This window comes from Arvicola amphibius, chromosome 3, assembly GCF_903992535.2.
Source record: "Arvicola amphibius chromosome 3, mArvAmp1.2, whole genome shotgun sequence".
Taxonomy (NCBI): Eukaryota; Metazoa; Chordata; class Mammalia; order Rodentia; family Cricetidae; genus Arvicola; species Arvicola amphibius.
The window spans coordinates 160,927,030-160,947,074 of NC_052049.1; the positions used below are offsets into that span (position 1 = coordinate 160,927,030).

The following is a 20,045-nucleotide window of genomic DNA, read 5'->3' on the forward strand; positions in this document are numbered from 1 at the left end:
GGTAATGTTGACAACTTTAGAAGTTAGTATAATAGCTATGATCATTATACAATTCTCTTATGGGCATTTGAAAATTCCTAAGCTCCCTCCCCTCCCACCCCGCTGCCCTAGATCTTAGTGGTAGGTTTTAAAAGGTCATTATTACAGAAAAACAAAACATACATTTTGAGCTCAGCTTACACTCAATCAAAACAATTTCCAAAGACTGAAACAAAAGTGTTTGTAAGGGGACAGGAATAACTATTTTTTATTCAAGAAACACTTGAATATTTGAAGACAGAGTCTGCAAAGTATGGTTCTTAAAGTATTCTTTATTAAGATCATTAAAAGTTGCAGAGACAACTTTATATTTTTATAAAGGCACGGGGAGACAGTTCTGATAAAATATTCAAATTAAACAGTAACGTACAGTACAAAAGACAATTTAAATGCACATACAAACCCCAAATGTTTGATTCAAAAATATTTTACCGCGTCTATTAATGGGCAATGATTAAAAATATAAATTGCTGCTGTATAATAAATATCTGAATGTGAACATCTTGATAGCAAAGAGAACAAAATATTTATTGCTTTTCACATATTTTCACATATTTTTTTCCCTGTAATTTAAAATTCCTAATTCTTTTACTATCTTCTCAGTCTTCTCCAAAGATAAAAGCAATTCCACATACTCTCTAATGGTGGTTACACCTGAAGTAGCCATCACTCCCAGGAGCACTTCTTCACTTCCTGCTCTGTCATCACAACCGCAATCACTCACCAAAAATAGGAAGATGTGTGTGGAAGCACAGGTGGCTCCTGTGAGCTCCAGCCTCCATGTTATGAATATGTAGAAAATATAATGGTGCTCTGTTTTGAAATTGTATATTTTAGTGTGACTCTAAGGAAGAAGCAAAGAAGTCTTGTTAGACGATTTCTCCTATTCCCCTCAAAAAGGTTGCCAAGTTGTAAAAAGTTAGCTTAGCAAAATCTTCAGTGTTTCATTGAGAGCTATGCAATCCACTGATGTATAAGAAGGAACACAATGCAATGCTTTATAATGGAGCTCTCATACCCTTTGCCTTCCCATTTTTAAATGTGGATTAACTTTTTTTGCTGTCTTCATCCACTTTGGGTTAAGGAACTAATTTAAGACGGTACAAAGAGACTTTCCATCATGACAATCAAATGACATGGACGTGTCACCCCAAATGAGTCAACTTAAGTACTTTTGCTAGTACATCTGATGATGTCACTCGACCATATCATGTTTAGATGATATATAGCAGCTACGAGCGCACCTAGCACAGAGTGGATGATCAATAAATAATTGCTGAATGAATGAAAAGGACAAGCTTGGCTTTGGTTGTGCATGTTTTAATCACTTTCTGTTTTCAGTAAGTCAGTCCAGAACCCACTACTGCACACTACCCCAATCTTTACTGCAAACAAAAGCAACAATTTCAAACGGAAAACTATTGCCTGTGCTATTGAAAGTCAACTTTTACGCAGAACAGTTTTTAAATAGACAAAAATTTTACACATTATTTTGTTAATCTTTCTACTCATGTATTTAAATTTGATGTTCTGATATTTAGCAACTGGGTAAAGATCACAGTGGGCAGACAAGCTTTATAAAAAATTATTAGTATATCAATAAGTAAAAGGGTCTGATACCTAATTAAATTCTAACAATGATTACCGTGTTCATTTTGAAAAGCCTACCAATGAATATGATGGTAGAAGATCTCTTTAAGTTATACATTTTTTTAAAGCAGTAGCTCAACTGTCAACATTAAAGAACAGGCAGATTTAATTTAATTTAATAGTGACAGCTAAAATACTGAAGAGGGCTAAGAATTGATCAATTCTCAGTTCTAAACATGGAATGTGTCTAATATTTCTTTGGCATATGCATTACTATCTTGGACTAGTTAGCATTTAAAAACATTGAGTTTTATTGTTTCTTCAATCAAAGTTATCGAAGTGTAGACTGCTAGTGTATTCTTCTTAAAGCCTTTTAGCAAAGGATGCGCTGACATTTTGTAGCATATGCTGAACAGCATGTTCAGTGTATACTTAGAATTACTGGCATTGAGGGATTTAACTCTTAAATAACCTGAAATGATTTCATGCAATGATGAAGTACAGAAGGTTGAGGGGAGGTAAATTATTTACATAATGAAATACTAAGATCTCTGTAAAAACAGTAAACCTGGGAGTCCTGCTCTAACAGTTAAGTATGTACCGCATAGCACTGAATGAAAACTACTTATATTAAAATTTAAGCGAACACCTATAGTAACCTGGGTGTGTAAAACTTTTTAAAAATGGAAAATAATTTTACACATCAGAAGGAAAAGGTGGCCTATAAAACAGGCCGATCTAACTTGACATTCAAAGTAAATGCAAGAGATTCACAAAATCATGAGAGAATGCAAACTAAGTACCAAGTACCCTTTGATACACAAGCCATGTAACTATCAGACTCCTTTCCAATAGCTTAACAATGTCATTAATCCACTCAGATATGGGACGGGGAAAGCAGTCAATGATTCTCACGTCTCCAAAGTGAAGAACGGAGTCGCAGAAGCATCATGTGAACTTGGATGTAGAGCAATGTCTTATTTTGATGGATGTTAATGTAAGATCTATCAGAACAAGTTCCTCATCCTCTGGTATAATACTTCCACACTGTGTTTTTTTCTAGGCAGTCTGTTGGTGGTTTAGATTTGCCAGTGCTATTTCAGCGAAGAAAATCACCATCTACTACCTCACGTTGTGACTTAATTGTGCTAGATATCCACGCAGTTCTTTCGCAGCCTGGAATCGGCCATAGCGCTTCTTGGGGTTGGCACACTCATCCAGCAAGGCCTCCAGTCGGCCATCTTTGGCAATTTCACTTGGTGGATCATGTAGGAGTCCTCCAGAAGTGCCACGCCAAGTGGCATGTCTAGATAGGAGGTTTTGACAAACAGCATAGTAATTGTGGTCCACAGTAACGCGAGCACAAAGGATTTCTTTTGAAAATGATAAGCAAGCCTCCTTGTCACAGTCATCGAACTTGCTTTCATACCATACGTCCCAGTTCTCAGGCTTATCTGTGAAGGAAAAAAATCAGAAAATTCATCTGAAAACCAACTTATTATTGTTCTCTAAATAGAACATCCCATTAACACATATGTGTTCTACACTTTTATACATAAAACATTTGATAGAGTTAATTAATATATTAACTCAAAAATTCATTAGTTAATATATTAATTCATAAAACATCATTTATTGGGATCTCAGGTAGAAGGATCAAACATGGCCCTGACCATTTTTCAGGTTCATCTAGGATTTTCTCTAACCTAAAAAGGATCACAAAGCATCACCTAATGCTACAAGACTGGAGAGATCTAGATTTCTGCCTGAAGTACCGGAAGGCTGCATAAGAACCCCTGTTTCGGATCTGGAAAGGTAACAGTCCAGTGATGAGAGAAAACAGCATTGCAGCTCATAGTACAGTCTCTGCAAAGGGATGAGCACAGGGGCATTGGTCCACCTGGCTGAGGAAATAGCACTGCAGCTGGAATGTAGACAAGTACCAGGAAACAGATGCAAGTGACGGGAAAAAGACAAGCTATACCTTGCACGATCCTTGCTGCTCAGGAAGGTAACCTTCTAAAGACAGGAGGGACTAGGCTGATCACAGCAGGCTTGTGAGATGGGTAAGCCTGATGACCCATATGAAGGAAGGAGACAACAGAGTCTCACAAGTTGTCCTCTGTCCCCAGACAGGCATCATGGCATGCCCATACTCACATACAGACACCCACAAACACACCAATAAATGTAACTTTTAAAAAAAAGTTACTACAACAACTAAGGAAGGTCCAGAAAGGAAAGCCGATCAAAGAAACATTTGAGACAAAAATTAAGACTAAGCAAGCAAAGTTTAAGGTTCTAACTGGATGGCAGGATAGGTAATAATATGTGACTAGAACTAGATTTGAACTCCTGGATTTAAATTCAGAAGACTAACACCATATGACAACACAAAAGCAGGCATGTCGTTGGTGAAGTCAAGGCTTAAAGAGCAAGTAGCCGGCCTGTACAAAACTGCAACGAGGCCCCTTATGCAGAGAAAATGCACTCAGCCCAGAAACAAAAGGTTCATCCAGGGAAACAAAAGTCCATTATTCCTGAGAGTAATGGACAGAAACAGACAATAAAGCAGACAGAGTAGGACCAAATCATATAGCCTGCGCCCTGTAAGAAAGCTGGATTCTACCAGAACAAGAGGCCGTCAGACCCATTTAAGCAACAGGAAGCTGTTAGCATTAGCTAGGAGAAAACAGGTTATTTATTTATTTTGGTTTTTCAAGACAGGGTTTCTCCAAGTAGCCCTACATGTCTTGGAACTCCCTCTGTAGAGCAGGCTGGCCTTGAACTCAGAGATCCACCTCTGCTCCCTGAGTACAGCGATTAAAGAAAGGCATGTGCCACCAATGCCCGGCAGACACAACTTTTAAAAAAGGAAAGCATGACAGTCACAAATATATGAAAAGGAAGAGGAAAGGGTCCCTCGGAGCAGGACCCACATTTAGGACATCACTCCCTGTGGAAGGAGTCATGACGAGTCAAGGAAAAAGAAAAGCCCCAAGCAGGACTGTAAGGACCACAGAAAACTCAGTGACTACACAGCAGCAGCTTAGCCACGCGGGCCAGAAGCCACAGCCTGGCAACTCTGACGGTGACCTAAAGCTGCTCAGGCGTTGAGGTAAGCTAAGAAAGTTAAGATTCTCAAACAGCTCTTGGATATGGTTGAGAAAAGATCTCACTTTAGCCCAGGATGGCCACTAACTCAGCATGAACCCTACCCTAAGCTGGCGTCAAACTTGGGATACCCTGTTACTTGCTTAAGTGCTGAGATTCGTGAGTGCGACTTCTCTAGCATTTCTTTCTCAGCCAAGTTACTTCCAGAATACAGACTCCATTTATCTTTGACACTTTGAAATTCCTATGATAACTGAATTTCAAAACATTTCCTATACTTTACCTAGCAATCACACAGAGAGCTCACAAACAAACGGACAGCAAAGTCTGGACCGAGATGAAATAATCATAACGTTAGATTGAGGTCAGATCTGCAGTGCTAGACATCATCCAAGTTAAAAATAAGACAAAATATCACTCTGGAGACCCCAGAGAAGAAAAAAAAAAAGAACATTCCTGACACTTGGATGAGCTGTAACAGCATAAACTTCCTTTTGCATTAAACAAGGGCTTTGCAGCTTCTTCTATATACAACCTCCTGTTGCTCAAGAAATGTCTATACAACTCTGAATGTATAGGAATATAAACCAAACATTTACTGAAAAGAAACCATAAAAGATTATTTAAAACAATTGTTTGATATATAGCTGTACCATTTATTAAAGGAAATTTTCACACTAATGAGAAGAATGTGTGTTTATTTTTATGTAAGAATTAGCTCTCAGTTACATATCTAATATTGCAGGACACAGAGCATCTCAACATTTTTCAGAACTGATAGATATTTTGAATTTGTAATAATAGTCAATGTCGGGAACGCCACTATGTATAAATACATACCAGAAAATAGCAGAACTATGTTTAGAGCCATTTCAGAAACTGCTATCAATTTTGTCCCACCCCACACCAAAACAGATTTTTTAAATGAAAACTTAAACCAGCAAATCAAACAGTAATTTTTAATATCAAATATTCTAACATAATACAATCTAAAACTATACTAATTTGATACTTATATGCCAAGGAATGACTATAGGGAAATAGTAAGCTTTCTGTGGCCCAACATTTCTATAGTTTATAGGAACTGTTTGCAATTCGTAAGACACAGTAGTCTCCAGTCTGTATCAAGGCACTGCAGGCAGCGATGACTGGAGCTGTGCGGGCTGACAGTGTGCCCTGCACTTTACACAGCACATACAGTGTTCAAGGCTGCAGTGGAATTACATGATACAACACATTCACTGGTAGAATTACCTCAGATTCATTATGAACTTGATTTTTGAATTAATTTTTGCTTCTTTCACAACTTAGAATCATTTGGCTATTGCTGTATTTGTTTCCACAACCAACACATTTGGTTTGCAACCCCTGAGGTCATGAGGTCATGATCCGGTTTAAGAGGTTGTGTCCTAAACCACAGAGCGGAGTATGCAAAAGATCTGCATACATGTACACATACTTCCACAGACTCCACAAGGGGTGGGGAGAGATCTGCATTCATTAAAACACGGGCATTTTACTAAATATAGAGAACAATTCTAATTAGAAGTATGACAAATATTTGTTGATCCTGGTTATACAAAATTTTTTTAAAAAGACACAAGGTTGTTATCTCAAGAAGAAACTAAGTTTTTATTATAAATATAACATTTAAACACAGAAAATGTACAAAAGACAAATCTGAAAACTAAATACTTACTTTGTCTAATTAATCTTTTGTCAGCAACTAAAACATTTTCAGCATCCACAATGATTACCTTCCCATCTCGAGGACCAACCGCAAAATTGTCAAAGCTGACGTCCAGGAGGTAGAGTGCAAATTCAAAGTCATTGTTTGTAAGCTGTTCTGCTATTTCCATTAACTGCCAAGCAAGGTCAACTCTTTTCTCCCATGGCGCATTAAAGTAACTCCACAGCTCTTCTCCAACATAATTCACAGCCACCATTCTTCCACAAGCTCCAAGATACTTTGCAAATGGCCAACCTTCATCAGATGGAAAACTCTACAAGAGAATTATCTTAATATTATAAGGCAGCCTGATGAAGTTACCTCAGTCTCTCCCCAGATGCTCTCAGGAGATTCCTCCTAGATACAGTCCATCAATATAAACCCCATTTTCCCTCCTAACTCAGACCATTACTATGGACCTAAGAAAAGTGTGAAAAAATTGTTATTTGAAATCTGTCAAGTATTACGTTTCAATATCTTAGAATATAAGGCATGAGATGTTGTCTTATTAGCAATTCTGAAAGACTTAACACTTCTTTTGATTCTACAGATGCAAGCAGTCAATGGTTTCTTTTGAATGGACAGTCCTGAACACATACAAACCAGTAATTATTTACCTGATTTGGCACTGTGCTAAGCGGACAATAAGGGTGAACTATCGAGATTCTGCTTAGCCACACACAGGCTTTTATTTTAGAAGACCAGACACTGAACAAACCGTTCGCTGTTAGTTACTACAGTTTGTACAGTCCTAGAGGCTTAAGCAATCCAGAAGCAGGCAAGAGAATGCTGGGAAGGAGTCTTGAACTTTTAACAATATCCAAGATGGGGAAGAATAACTGATCTTGGTTAACACAACCTACATCCTGAGCATCTATGGTCTTGTATTAGTCTTATTTCCCTTTCCCCCTTGCCCCAGCTACAAAATTACTTTTTCACGTTAGTGAGGTTTTCAAATAGGCTCTTTAATTACTGGGAAGATTCTAGTTCTAAATCAAAAGTAATGCTTTTATAACCATAAATAGATCATTTTCAACTTAATTATCAACTAGAGCTGCCCATAATCCCATGCTGGGTGAGACTCAAACTCAAGGTCCTGTGCATGCCAAGCAAACACTCTACCTCTGAAGATACTTTCTACTGCTGAAATGTGTCTCTAAGAAATGAATACTGGAGGAAAAAAGCATGCTAAGAGTTGCAAGTTTCATATGTAGGATTACGAGCCCAGAGGCTGGTGTCACTCTTGTACTTCTTAGCTGGAGGAAAAAAACAAAACGGAGCTGCAGGGCAGTGAAGGAGAAGCCAGGAGACAGTAAGTACAGCTAACCTCACAGCACCAGAGAAGCCGCTAAACCCACTCCTATTACCGGGACAATCTATGTACATTTAAAAGAGTCAGCGATGGGGTCCTCCTAGGAAGGAAGGGAGGGAGGGAGGGAGGGAGGGAGGGAGGGAGGGAGGGAGGGAGGAAGGAGAAAAGAAATGCTAATTTTGTCTAGATCTTTAATTGTCCAAGCAGATTATCGCTACTTTAAAATTCCTATGCTAGAACAGGAACATCTTCAGAACAAAACCTCACCTGTAATGCCCAGTTCTCACTTATGCTCCTTTCTAAGTAGACAGCAGTCATACTTTGCATATACAACTTTTACTTTCAAATCGAAGTATATTATGACAAAATATTAATTACATTGAAAAATACCATGGATCTTAAATATAGTAAATTAATGGATTCACTCTGGGGGGCAAAGTCAATGGCTACTTAGTCCTTAGAAATTAGAGATAAACAATGTTTTTAATCCTTAACAATATTTTTATTTCTTTTGGACACTAAGAAAAGTGACAGATCACTCATGTGGAATGCACAGTGCAAAAGACTATTCACAAACCACACAGCAGTTCAACTTCCCTCGCAATTTAATGTCTCATGACTTGGACATTTGGTTAGACGAATGGCTACCACAGATCTAGCTATTTCTCAGACGTGTGAATGTATAAAGATTCTGATATGACAAAACTGGAGCACTAAAAATAATTTACTAAGAAGTAGAATTACATTATTTTGTCATGTAGAATGTAAAACCACCTCCATACACTGTTATTCACGCGCCATATTGTAGAAGAGACACAAGCATATCTTTGTGAAAATAAAATGGTCTCTGACAACAAGGGAAAGGGATCCTTGCCAGCATCTGCACATGTACAAATGCCTCCTTGTTTTTGGAGCCTTTCCAACTGGCAAACAACGGTCAAATGTACACTTCATTGCCCGCGCCCCTCATACAGGAGGGTAAAATAGATGAACAAATGCCACACTGAATGACTTTTGTATTAGCATGGTGATATCTGACGATTTTTACCTGAAATCTTATGCCTCGTTTTAAGAAGAGTACCACAATTCTTTCATGTAGTTTGCTTGCTATCCAATCTTTTGGAAGAACTTTAATCAGTGAAGTCACACAAGACAATATTTGTTCACTGTATAATCAAAATACTCTTCCTTAATGAAAACTAATTTTTATTAAACACACTGTAGTACAAAAAAAAAAAAGACTTAGGGTTGGAAGCCAAGATATTTGTGTAATTGCATTTAAAACAATTCTGGCTTAAAGCAAAATACCACAATCAAACAGAGAGACATTTTTAATTTATTAGAGCTTGGATTTGGTAAATATGAAGCAATATTAAAAATGAGTTGTTGTTTCTTTCGGATTAGCAAACTCCTACGGGTGTCCAGCACAGTAACTTAGATTAAGAAGTTTACTATGGAGGCCTATATTTCCTTACTTAAAACAAAAATCTGAAAACCAGATATTCAAATTGTCTAGAACTAGAGTGCTTTACTTAATATGAAATTATATTTTTGAATTATTTACAACTGAAAAATGTGCAAATGCTTCAAGCAAAGGAGAGAATCCTCCAGTACCAACCGCAGCTCTAGGAGGGGCTCAATTTGTAAATGTTGGCAAGATATTAACGCGTGTATAAAACATACAGCATCAATGTTACAAAAATAAAGACTGCACAAAGGTGCAACAGTTGCAAATCTACATGTTTACTTTTCCATTAGTGTACTTTAAAAAAATTAAATTAGTGACAGCACAAAGACATCTATATAATATTAATGTAAACATAGAAATTATTTTTATGTAGCATGTATTGCAGTAATAGAACATGTGTGTGTACATTATGTGAGGCCCTGGAAAAGACTGAGATCCACAGAGACAAACAGAACTTATTAAAAGAACTAATATAAGCATGGTTAATGGGTCTGATCTAAATATTTAAATGCCTTCAACATTAACTTGAAAAATAAAATATTTTGATCATAAAATGTAATACGAATTATCACATCTAGGTTTTTGTTTATTCTTAGACAATAAAACCACAAACTTGGAATACACACAATTCAAGTGATGTCAAAAACAGCAATGGACACACTGACAATGTTGAAAAGCCAGAAGTTTACTAAGGTCATCTTCCACTATACAAAAAAAGCACGCCCCTCAAAAAAAAAACCAGGGACCTCATATACCATTTACATGTCAAGATTATGGGAAAAGACAGGAAAATTCAGAGATGTTACACTTCCTATAACATACAGTCTTCAACACAATTTCTACAGTAAGACAAAAATACTGCCCAGCATATAGGAATAATGGGTTTTAAATGGTAAGGCTAGACTCAACTGTCCACCTCAACTGCTACCTCTCACTACCTGAACATAATCCTTCTTCCCTACTCCAGACTCCAACAGTCAAGCTACTTCCCTCAATCATTTGCTACAGCTTCATGGCATTTCTTTCCACTAAGAATACATTTCAAATGTTAATATAAGCCTGGGACGTACTTACTGCATCTACAGTCGGTCTAATAACACAGGCCTAAATAGAGATCATGTAGCAGAAAAATCTTAAGTTATTTTGTATCATAATAATTGCTTGTGGAATGCTGTTAGTAGTATATGAAATTACCTGTATAAAATCTGAGAAAATTCTTAAAAGTAGAATACTGGATTAAAAACAGGAAATAATCTGCCTTGAATCTATCTTGATTATTGCAAAAGGAATGACAGCTGGCCATTTTTTAAATTTTTTTATTACCCTTTTAATTTAGGTCAATTAATACTCTAATAATAACAATGAATTAATTTATAATTCACATAACCAACTCAATATATTTGAATCTCACTTTCTTTTTATTGAGCACTAAAACACAATGATTTTGTTTTGTACTTTGATAGTAATAGGTTAATGAAGAATTTGGAATTTGTTTTGTACATGTTACCAATTTTTAAAGTCTTGTATTTATTGGTACTTATGGATATAGTTTACATTTTCCTAACATCATATTTTTTAGAAAACTTGCTAACAAACTTGTATAGTAAAAGCTCCTAGTGGGAAGTGAATAGATTGAGTGGTTCTTGGTCATCTCTGGAACATGTCATTCATAGATGTCTTATAACATGTCTTAGCACATTTCTTGATGAATATGTGGATTTGGAGAAGTAGTTCTTTAGAAAGTTGGTTAAACTCACAAAGCACATAGCCCTTTTCTTTTGGTTCTTGGACTACTGGAGACAATAGTACAAATATCATTCCGGTTTTACAGAGGAAGAAAACAGAGCTCTCAAATGATTTACTATTTTGCTATATATGACATGAAACTAACAGATCAAAATGAGGTCAACTTAAAGATTTGTGTTCTACTGTCTTTTTCTCCTATGTAACCAAAATTAGCTTTATCTCCTAAATTTTAAATACCCAAATTCTAGTCACAGAAGAATTTGTATAATCTTTCAGGAGCTCACCACATTCTACTGAAAGATACATAACTGCAGGTCACAAGAAATATCAAATAAACACGTGAGAAATGGTGTAAAGAGGGAATTCCTAATATAAACTAACTTCAAAAGCCTATCAATCATCAAAATATATAATCAGTTTTTGTATAACAAGCATTTCTGCACAAAAATTCAAACTTAAGAACATTTTAGGAAAGCAAATACTATAAATAGCACAAAAATGTGTAAAGGTTTAATTTCAATCTTAGAATTATTTTAAAAACCCAATCTGAATGAAATCCCAGTGTGGCAATACATGTTGTAACAGCTGTTCATACAGATTAGTCAACTGTGCTGTGCTGGTGACAGACTAATGTGTTCACAGTTTTCTGAACTGTCTGGAGGGGGATATAGTAAAGTTACTGGGATGATTTAATAGCTACCTAATTTTTGCTAGAATTTCTCTAAGATCTTTAGCTTTTTAATTTATACTGGGAAGGAGTGGCCAAAAACATATCAAACTGCAGCAGACACCTAATGAACTAAAGATATTTGAAGTCTCAAGATAAGCCTCGTTTATCATGAAATCAATTTTTGAATGCCATGTTCCACCCACCTCAAATTCCAACATTAACCAGTGCTTTGAAAATAGCAAGGTAGTGTTATTCACTGAACAGCATGTCAAATGGCTGTATGCAAAATTGGAAACCAATGTCAAATACATTAACAACAAAAACTTAGCTAAATTAAATAGAAATAAGTCATCTTGTAGAAGTTTTTTAAAAATCTCCTCCCCAAACTCACTTGGCAAAGCTTTCTGCAACTAATCTCAGCAAATCCTGCCTTACCTACTGCACAAACAGCAACTGTTACCCACATTTCTAGCTTGCATGTGTAAGTCCAAATGCTACGTGAAAACATTTGCTCCCAATTAAAAAACCAATAAAAGAAGAACAACAACAAGCTTCCTTAGCACCCGATAACCTAAGAATGTGATCTTACTTTAGTCAACACAGTACTGACTTCCTTGGTTCCAAAGCACTTTCTTTAGGACAGGAAAATGTCTGCTAACAGCAGTGTCTCCCACCTTAAAAAAACGTTGGGTGCTGGTTTACAGAGATTAGGATTCTGGTTGTCTTGAATTTAAGATGAAACAAATTTCCCCCACTCATTTCTTCTCCGTGGATTCTTACAAAGGAATCTAATAGTAAATGCTAAGATAACTTTCTTCCCTTCCCATCTTAACTTAAAAGGCATGTTTTAAAAGTTACTTTCCTCTCTTCTTCCTTAAATGCATTCTCTAAAACTACTTCAAATTCTCTACTGCTTTGAAGCTCATCCTGCATGGGTACCTTATACTTAACTATCCTTCTCTATTCTGGTGGAAGATCCCACTAGAGGCCCTGATTTCTTATCACCAGAGATCTTCCTTGTCCTCCTCGCCCTCTTCATATGTAAAATTCAAACTTATCTTGTTCTTGTGTGCTACCCAAATTTAATGGTCCAGAAAGCAGAAGCTGTGCAAATAGTGTCCTGATCTGTCATCTCCGCTGTGAGCCAAGAACAGCTGCTGGCAGTACTGAGCAATGCCATAGGAACTCAGATGTAACTTCCCTATTTTATATCATTCATCAATGTCAGTGTACTGAATAAAATTATAATCAATGATTTACCAAGAAAAATAAATGATTTATTTTGTATTTATGATACTTATTCTACTCCACTTACCTCATATGGAACAAATGTCTAATGTTTCCCCTTTTTAAATGACTCTTCCCAGTAAACTAGAACCTGAAGCAGTAGCTATGTAGATATGTACAAAGTGTGTGTGTGTGTGCATCACATACACAAACATATATGTGGGGAGGTGGTACATGAATATCTGCCAAGGTAAAAACTGTATTCTGACACATATAACAGCATAATATACTAAAGATATTTTTTAATTACTATAGCTGTCTGAAAACTAAAAAAAAACTTGTAAATAATATGTTGTAAAGACATTAATAAATTAAAGCTATTTTACATGTATTACTTGAACAGTTCAATCTCCTTTCATCTTCAAAACAATCCTGTTTGATAAGTACTAATTACATCTTCATTTTATTAATTAAACTTCAGGGTCTGAAGCATTTGAGTGACTTGCCCATGTCATCAAATAACTTTGATATTACAGACTATAGGTGGGTACAATTTCAGCACAGACCCCACCTATCTACCACCTACTATCTACCTCTGCTGGAAAAAAATCCCACACCCTTCAGTATTCAATCCCTGCTCCTCTGAAAGAGAGGAATATACTACTTATATGATGGACCCAGGCACTCCACCCTAAATGAGACATCTGATGTGTATAGACCTTCACTTCTGGACTAATATGTAATGATTGCAACTGGTAAGTGTACATGTGAGTGTGTGTGTCCCCTATACACTAAGCTAGCTACTTGTGGCCCAGGGCAGTCTCTCTAACTTTTTAATGCAAAAGCCTTACAAGACAATTTGCCAAATGAGGAAGCAAAATTCAATTATTTTTAACTGTAATTCTAATAAACTCTGTAATATCTCACAGATAACTCCTCTTTGCAACCTATAAATTGGATAAATGATTTCAGTATATAACTTCTAAAACTTTCTAAAGGCCAGGCTTGGTGACTCATGCCTGTAATCTCAGGACTTGGGAGGTAGGACAGGAAGATCAAGAGTTCATGACCAAAAATAAAACTTTGCATGGTTTATAACTAGGATGGATAACTATCCTTCCTACCTTAGACTCATCATTTTCAATCTTTAAGATATTTCACAACCATTTAAAATTCACTGTATGTGTAAGAAATGCAAGAACCTTATTAATTTACTACACAGGTGATGAGTGGAAGGTACAGGAATAAGCTGGCATTATGGGAAAACTTAGAAGCAATCAATAACAGTAACATAGGCCAGAGCAGCTACAAGGTAGAAAAGTTAAACAAAAACCAGCTTGGCCATCCCCTGAAAAAGTAAATGGCCACTCAAGACCAGAAAATCCAACCAACAGTAAGCAGAGCGAGCAGTAACAAAGATAAAAAGATCTCTATTCCCAGCGACAAGTGTAAGGAACAGAGACTAATCCCATGCAATAGAAATAAGAAACGATGTTTCTTTAAGGATGTCTGTTCCACTGGTTTTCCTAACTTAAATAAGTAGATAGATAAATTCTCTGTTCATTTTCAGACTTGAAGTGTACCAAATTGTTTTTGCTATTTTTATTTGTAGTTTCCTGAAGTTCAGTCAAGTGTCAAACATGTTGATGATGCCTCAGATTCAAAAGTTTAGGAACTCTGATAAAAAGTGCTCCCTCTGCCCTGCAGGATGTGAGACACACACAACTGCAAGCCTAGCACCCGGGGCTGAAGCAGGAAGACCGAGCTGAGCATCAAAAGAAAACAAAGTACCAACCTCTCATGTGTTTTGAAGCCTAAGTGCAGGAATCCAATTATTAAAATCAGCTGCCAGAAGGAGCTCCACAGACTACAGCCTGAAATCTCCAAAGTAGAAAACGCCCATTCTAGAAACTCCTGCTAAACAACATGCTTGGCTCCATGGTTTTCTGCTCCTTAAATGGATTCTTGCTTTTGTTTTAAAGTCTGAAAGTTTGAAGTGTGTAAAATTCAGAGATAGAAGAAAAGCTTCAAAGGTTATTCGCTCTGGCCTCAAGCTCACACTCCAGCAGAGACCTAGGACCCTAGTCGTCCACCCAATTCTCTTTTAGAAGAGATTAATTAAATCCATTAGTTAAAGGTAAACTTAGAATACAAACAAAAGCAACAAAGAAAAACAAATTTCTCAAGAATTTGTGAGTTCCCCAGCACAGTATTATCAAAGGACCTAACAGACTCATTTAAGAGAAAAGAAAGTTACTCATGTAAAATAACAAGACAAAAAAAAAAAAAAATGCTTGTCAACTTACCCTCACTTTTATCTAAATGATCCTGACCCTCTTTATCTACTTAGTGTCACAAGGCACTTGGAAGTGCGTCCTCCTGAACACAGCTTACTGCTGAGGCTAAAGCACAACTGAATGCGTTCTACCAAATTCCCCGGGCTCCGTCAGATGGAAGAGCTCAGTAGAGCTAAGGTCCAGTTCACAGTCTGTCAGCATCCACACTTCCACCGTGTTTCCGGCAGTTGACCAAATGCACTAGGTGATTACAGTCGCCCTCGGTCCTTACGCTAGCATTTATTCACTGTTTGCCATGCATCAAGCCCTACACAAATGCTCTGTATATATTTTGCCTTTTACTTACAAAAGCAAACTTAAAAGTCACAGCTTGAACAATGATAATTGCATGCTATAAAAATTAAGTCCTATTAAAACCATGATTCAGAAAATTTAAGGCATATAAAGTTCTACCAATATAATATAATTAAACAAATTCCTGGCTCTTCCCCCTAAAAAAACCAAGGGCTTTCTTCCCTTGCCAGCACTCCTAGGTCAGTCACAGACAGTGGCTGACTTTCAGCATCTCCAGACACTTCCCACCCTGACCTCGCCCTGTTCAAGACCAGTCAGTACAAACACCAATAGAAAAGTTACCAGTGGAACACCTTCCAAAGTTCTACTTCTGTTTTCAATGATCCAAGATTGTTATTACACATACAAAAAAAACAACAAAACGGCCTCCCAGTACTTCTCCGCCCCCACTATCGGGTGAGGGCCTGCTAGGCAGGAGACTAAACCTCTTGATGGCTGAAAATATAAAGGGAACAGTTTCTGACACGATTGAGGTCCTGGGGACTGTCCTGTCTATTGCAGAACAGCTTTTCTAGAAGCCAGACTAACCGGTGAGACCAGTAAGAACAAGAGCACTGGTGCTTGGGCAGCACAGTCTACAGTTAACTATGTGTGTTTGTGTGTGTGTCCTACAGACAACACTTTTCAATTCATTTTTCACTGTTTCTTAAAATCTGGAGAGCTAATGAGGTAAAATAATCTGTATTTTCATTTCTTTCACCAGTGGAAATTCACCAAAGGAAATTTCAAGTGACTAACTCATAAGCATTATTTTTGTTACTTTTGTAAAGAACAGTTTGATAACATAAGCTCAAAGGGTTTTTCCCTAAAATTTTAGACAATAGAATTAATTGGACAATAAGAAAAATCTAGTTTGTCATCAAGCATCCAAAAATTCATTAAGTGGCTCCCTCTCCTGGAAAGAACTGAAAGGTGAGTTCGTCTTTAAGCTGTAGAGCACCAACTGCTTAAAGACCCTGTGAAGAAGTAACTGTGACCTTCCCATCAGCACCGACTATCAAGACTGCGGGCTTCATAGAACCTGTATGCACTAAGTGTACAGAATGCACCGTTAACAAGGAACGCACATTGTGATCTCAATTACCAGATAAAAACAGCTTTCTGGCCTACCAATGTGGATCTACTTCCTGACTTATTGATTGACGCCATCGACAGTTCCCAGTCACACCACTCAAACTTTCTAGCTCTGACAAAGATCAGGCATTTCTGTAAGGCAGGCAGCTACTCCAGGATCTCAGGTCAAACTTATCCACCCGGGGAGAAGAAAAAAAGAAAGAAAAGCCACACTTAGTAAAAACTTCAAATGTATCTTTTCCACGTATGTAACATAAAGAAGTATTAGCACTATCCCTGGGAGCTGGGTTGTCTAAAGATGCAGTTTAGGAAAGCCAGGATCTAGTACAGCTTTCTCCCATGCATTTATCCTGCACTCTAGGTAACCTGTTCAGCCACCCAGCCACTGTGCCATTAGCTTTCAAATCAAGTGAGAAAATGTCAACTTTTTGCCACGTCATCACCTGAGCTGTAAATAAGAAGTGTGGGGAATTTAGTCAGAAAACAAGCCACAAGCTCACTCGACTATCTCAACTGCAAACCAAGAGGAAACACCAAGACTGTAAGGCACAAAAGCACTCTGGGAGAGAGCTTTGCTGTGTGAAAATTGAATGCCAAAGTTTCTCAAGTTCAGACGCCAATGTTTATAAAGAGGCAAACACAACGTTTCTGAGAGACTAATCTTAATATTAGTTGTTCCTAATACATTTCCACTCAGATTCAACCTGATAAAAATCGTTCAATAGGCACTCAGTATTTAAATGCTGGAACTGTAAATACATGAAGTTCAAGTGCTAAATTTTGGGACCCCAAAGAATTTGACGATTGTCTTCAGTCAAGGACACTGCTAAAGCTTTGTACAGGGACCAACCTTGCTGATACAAATATAGCTGGGGTGTGGGGGGGGTGATCACATTTAGGGACCCAACCTTTGGAGTCTGAAAACTGATGAATAAAACATTTCTCCAAGGTAAGCTTAACCGATTTTACACACTGTTCACTATCGGTCAGAGATAAAACAGTATTTATTAAAAACTGACCAATCACACATATCCTATCGGCACCTTAAAATTTTACTGAGACTCATATTAGGACTTCACCTGCCCAAATATTCGTGCTAAGATTACATGGTTGAACTAATCAAGGCTGATTTCTCTCGACGAAGACAGACGTAGAAAACTTAAAAAACAAACAAAACATAAATACAGTACATTCCTATTCATAGTTTAATCAACAAGAGCAAGGTCCAAAGCCTCTAGCCATAAGCGACATTCTTAGAAGAGAAAGGGTGTGAACTACACAATCAATTACTTGCGGTTAATTTAAAATCACTTTCCCTGGCATTTGACTTACAGAACTAGAAAGTTTTCCTGCAGTCAAGAGGGATCACACCCCTACTCTGCAGTCACTGCCCAAGGGCACAGCACTTTAGCCGGCGGGGGCGGGGTGTGTAGAAGCACAAACTACTCCAAAGATAAACGGGATTTTTCTCTTATCTTTTTTCTTTTGGCTGCCGCCAGTAAAAAGAATCCATTCTATCTTCAAAGTCTGAAGAGAACAAATAAGTCAGTTGGGCTGGAGGCCAGAACCTCCTCCCCTCGCTCCTAGCTTTGACCTAAACACTTTAATTCCTTCCCTAACCGGATTACCATATGACTAGGGCTGATCACCGGCTCAGGCTGCAAACATCCCTCCAGGCCTTTAGCCTTCCCAGTCCAAATCCAACACTAACTTTTCCCCATCTCCCAGCTTCTGATTCCACGCAAAGCCAAGAGTCACGGATTAGCCCCCTTCACTTACCACCACCCCACTCTGTGATCTCATCGTCCCCACCTGGTCCCAGAACTAGCTGAGTGACTATCAGAGAGAGGAGCTAAGAAACCAAACAAAGACTGACCCAGGGAAGTTAGGCTAGTGAGGAGGGTCGGCACGGGAAGGGTGACCTTGGTGCCCAAGCACTCAGAAAGGGTTGCGAGGGGAACAAGGGCTCGCCAAGGCACAAGAACTGGCGTCCAGACGGGGACCAGCAGGAGGGCGGAAGGAAACTCGCGGAGAGGCTTTTCGGGAGAGTTGGGGACGCACTCCCTCTGGCGTTAGCGAGCCCCGCGCCCAGGTAGCGGTGACGGCCCCCGGCCCGCGCCTACCTGTAGCACCAGCGGCTCGGGGTTGAAGGCCAGGGTGAGCAGCAGCTGCATGCGCTCCGAGTCCTTGAGGTTGCGCAGCAGGAAGCTGCCCGAGTCCTTGGTCTCGGCGTAGCGGCGCACCAGGCGATCCAGCAGGCGCTGCGAGGGACAGTGCACCAGGTCCGACCAGCCCTCCACCGCCTCCGGCGTGAGCAGCCGCACGTCGCCGTTGAGACGCGCGAACTCGGTGCGGGGCATGGCCTGGAGGAGGTCACAGCGCGGCCGGCCGGTGGCCCGCTTGCAGATGCTCTGGTCGAGCTGCGCCAGCTCCCGCTGCGATCCCAGGCGCTTGAGCACCACGCGCCGGCGGCCGCCCTCGCGGGGCTCGCCGTACTGCGCGAAGTACACGTTCTTCACGTTGAGGAAGTCCAGCAGGCGCAGGCGGCCCCACGCCTCGAAGCCCACCTGGCCGTTGAGGAAGCGGCGACACCAGCTCGTGCCGAAGCACGCCGGGCACTTATTGAGCTGCAGGAAGCGCCGATCGGCGAGCTCGTTGCGCTGCCAGGAGGCGAGCAGCGACGGCGAGTGCAGCAGCATCAGCACCAACAGGCTGCCGAGAGCCGCCAGCTTCAGTGCACGGGACAGGCGGCCCAGCTTCAGGGGCACCAGGCGCCACATCCCGCCCGCGCGCGGCAGCGGCCGGGGCCGGGGCGGCGGGCGAGCGCACCCCGAGCCGCCCCACGGCGCCGAGGCCCGCGGCGCAGACGGAGGGCGGCAGAGAGGGAGCCCGCGAGCGGGCTGCGCCGGCTGAGCGCGGCGACTTCCCCGGTCGACAGTCTCCACAACTCCCGGCGCCCTCCTCCGAGCTCCCCGCCCTCCGACTCCACGGGCGCCGCCTCCTTGCCCGCCAAGTTATAGAGGCGCGGAGAGGGGAGGAGGAGGGAGAGCGGGGCCCGCGGCCGCGCGCACGCGCACTCCCGCCCGGGACGCTAGAGCTGCGCCTGCCGGTCCCGGGCGAGCAACGCGCGCGCGCGCGCGCGCGGGAAGGGGGTAGTCAGGAGCCCGGACGCCTCACACTCGTGAAGCCGTGGGGAGGAGGAGGATGCGGCGGGCCCCACGCGCGGGCACGCCCGAGAGCTAGGGGCGGAGTCGGGGGGCGGGTCGAGCTCGCCGCCGGGAAGCGTCCGCGCGGGCTCGCGGGGAGGGGGAGGTAAGGAGGGGGTGGATGGAGGGCGCGCCCGGGAGGGCGGAGCTCGGCGGCTCCGCAGCCGGAGACCATCAGTAACGGTTACTCTGGTGTGACCGTCGGCTCGGACGGGCGCG

At 40.3% G+C, this 20,045-nt stretch overlaps 1 protein-coding gene across 1 annotated transcript; it reads right to left on the bottom strand.

Moving 5' to 3' along the window:
- Positions 1 to 291: 291 nt before the first annotated feature.
- Dipk2a (divergent protein kinase domain 2A) lies at positions 292 to 19,466 on the bottom strand. Its single transcript, XM_038324074.1, has 3 exons — positions 18,744 to 19,466; positions 6,443 to 6,746; positions 292 to 3,083 (listed from the first exon to the last, which is right to left on the bottom strand). The coding sequence occupies exons 1-3, from the start codon at positions 19,398 to 19,400 to the stop codon at positions 2,752 to 2,754; spliced, it is 1,293 nt and encodes a 430-aa protein (XP_038180002.1). The 5' UTR covers positions 19,401 to 19,466; the 3' UTR covers positions 292 to 2,751.
- Positions 19,467 to 20,045: the final 579 nt, after the last annotated feature.

What these genes read in the sequence shown, in the direction of transcription:
- Dipk2a (XM_038324074.1), bottom strand. Translation starts at nt 19,400, where the DNA reads ATGTGGCGCCTGGTGCCCCTGAAGCTGGGCCGCCTGTCCCGTGCACTG. An exon ending in CCGAGCCGCTGGTGCTACAG is followed by an intron (nt 6,747 to 18,743) that starts GTAGGCGCGGGC and finishes ATTCTCTTGTAG; the next exon opens with AGTTTTCCATCTGATGAAGG. An exon ending in CAAAAGATTAATTAGACAAA is followed by an intron (nt 3,084 to 6,442) that starts GTAAGTATTTAG and finishes TTTCCTTCACAG; the next exon opens with ATAAGCCTGAGAACTGGGAC.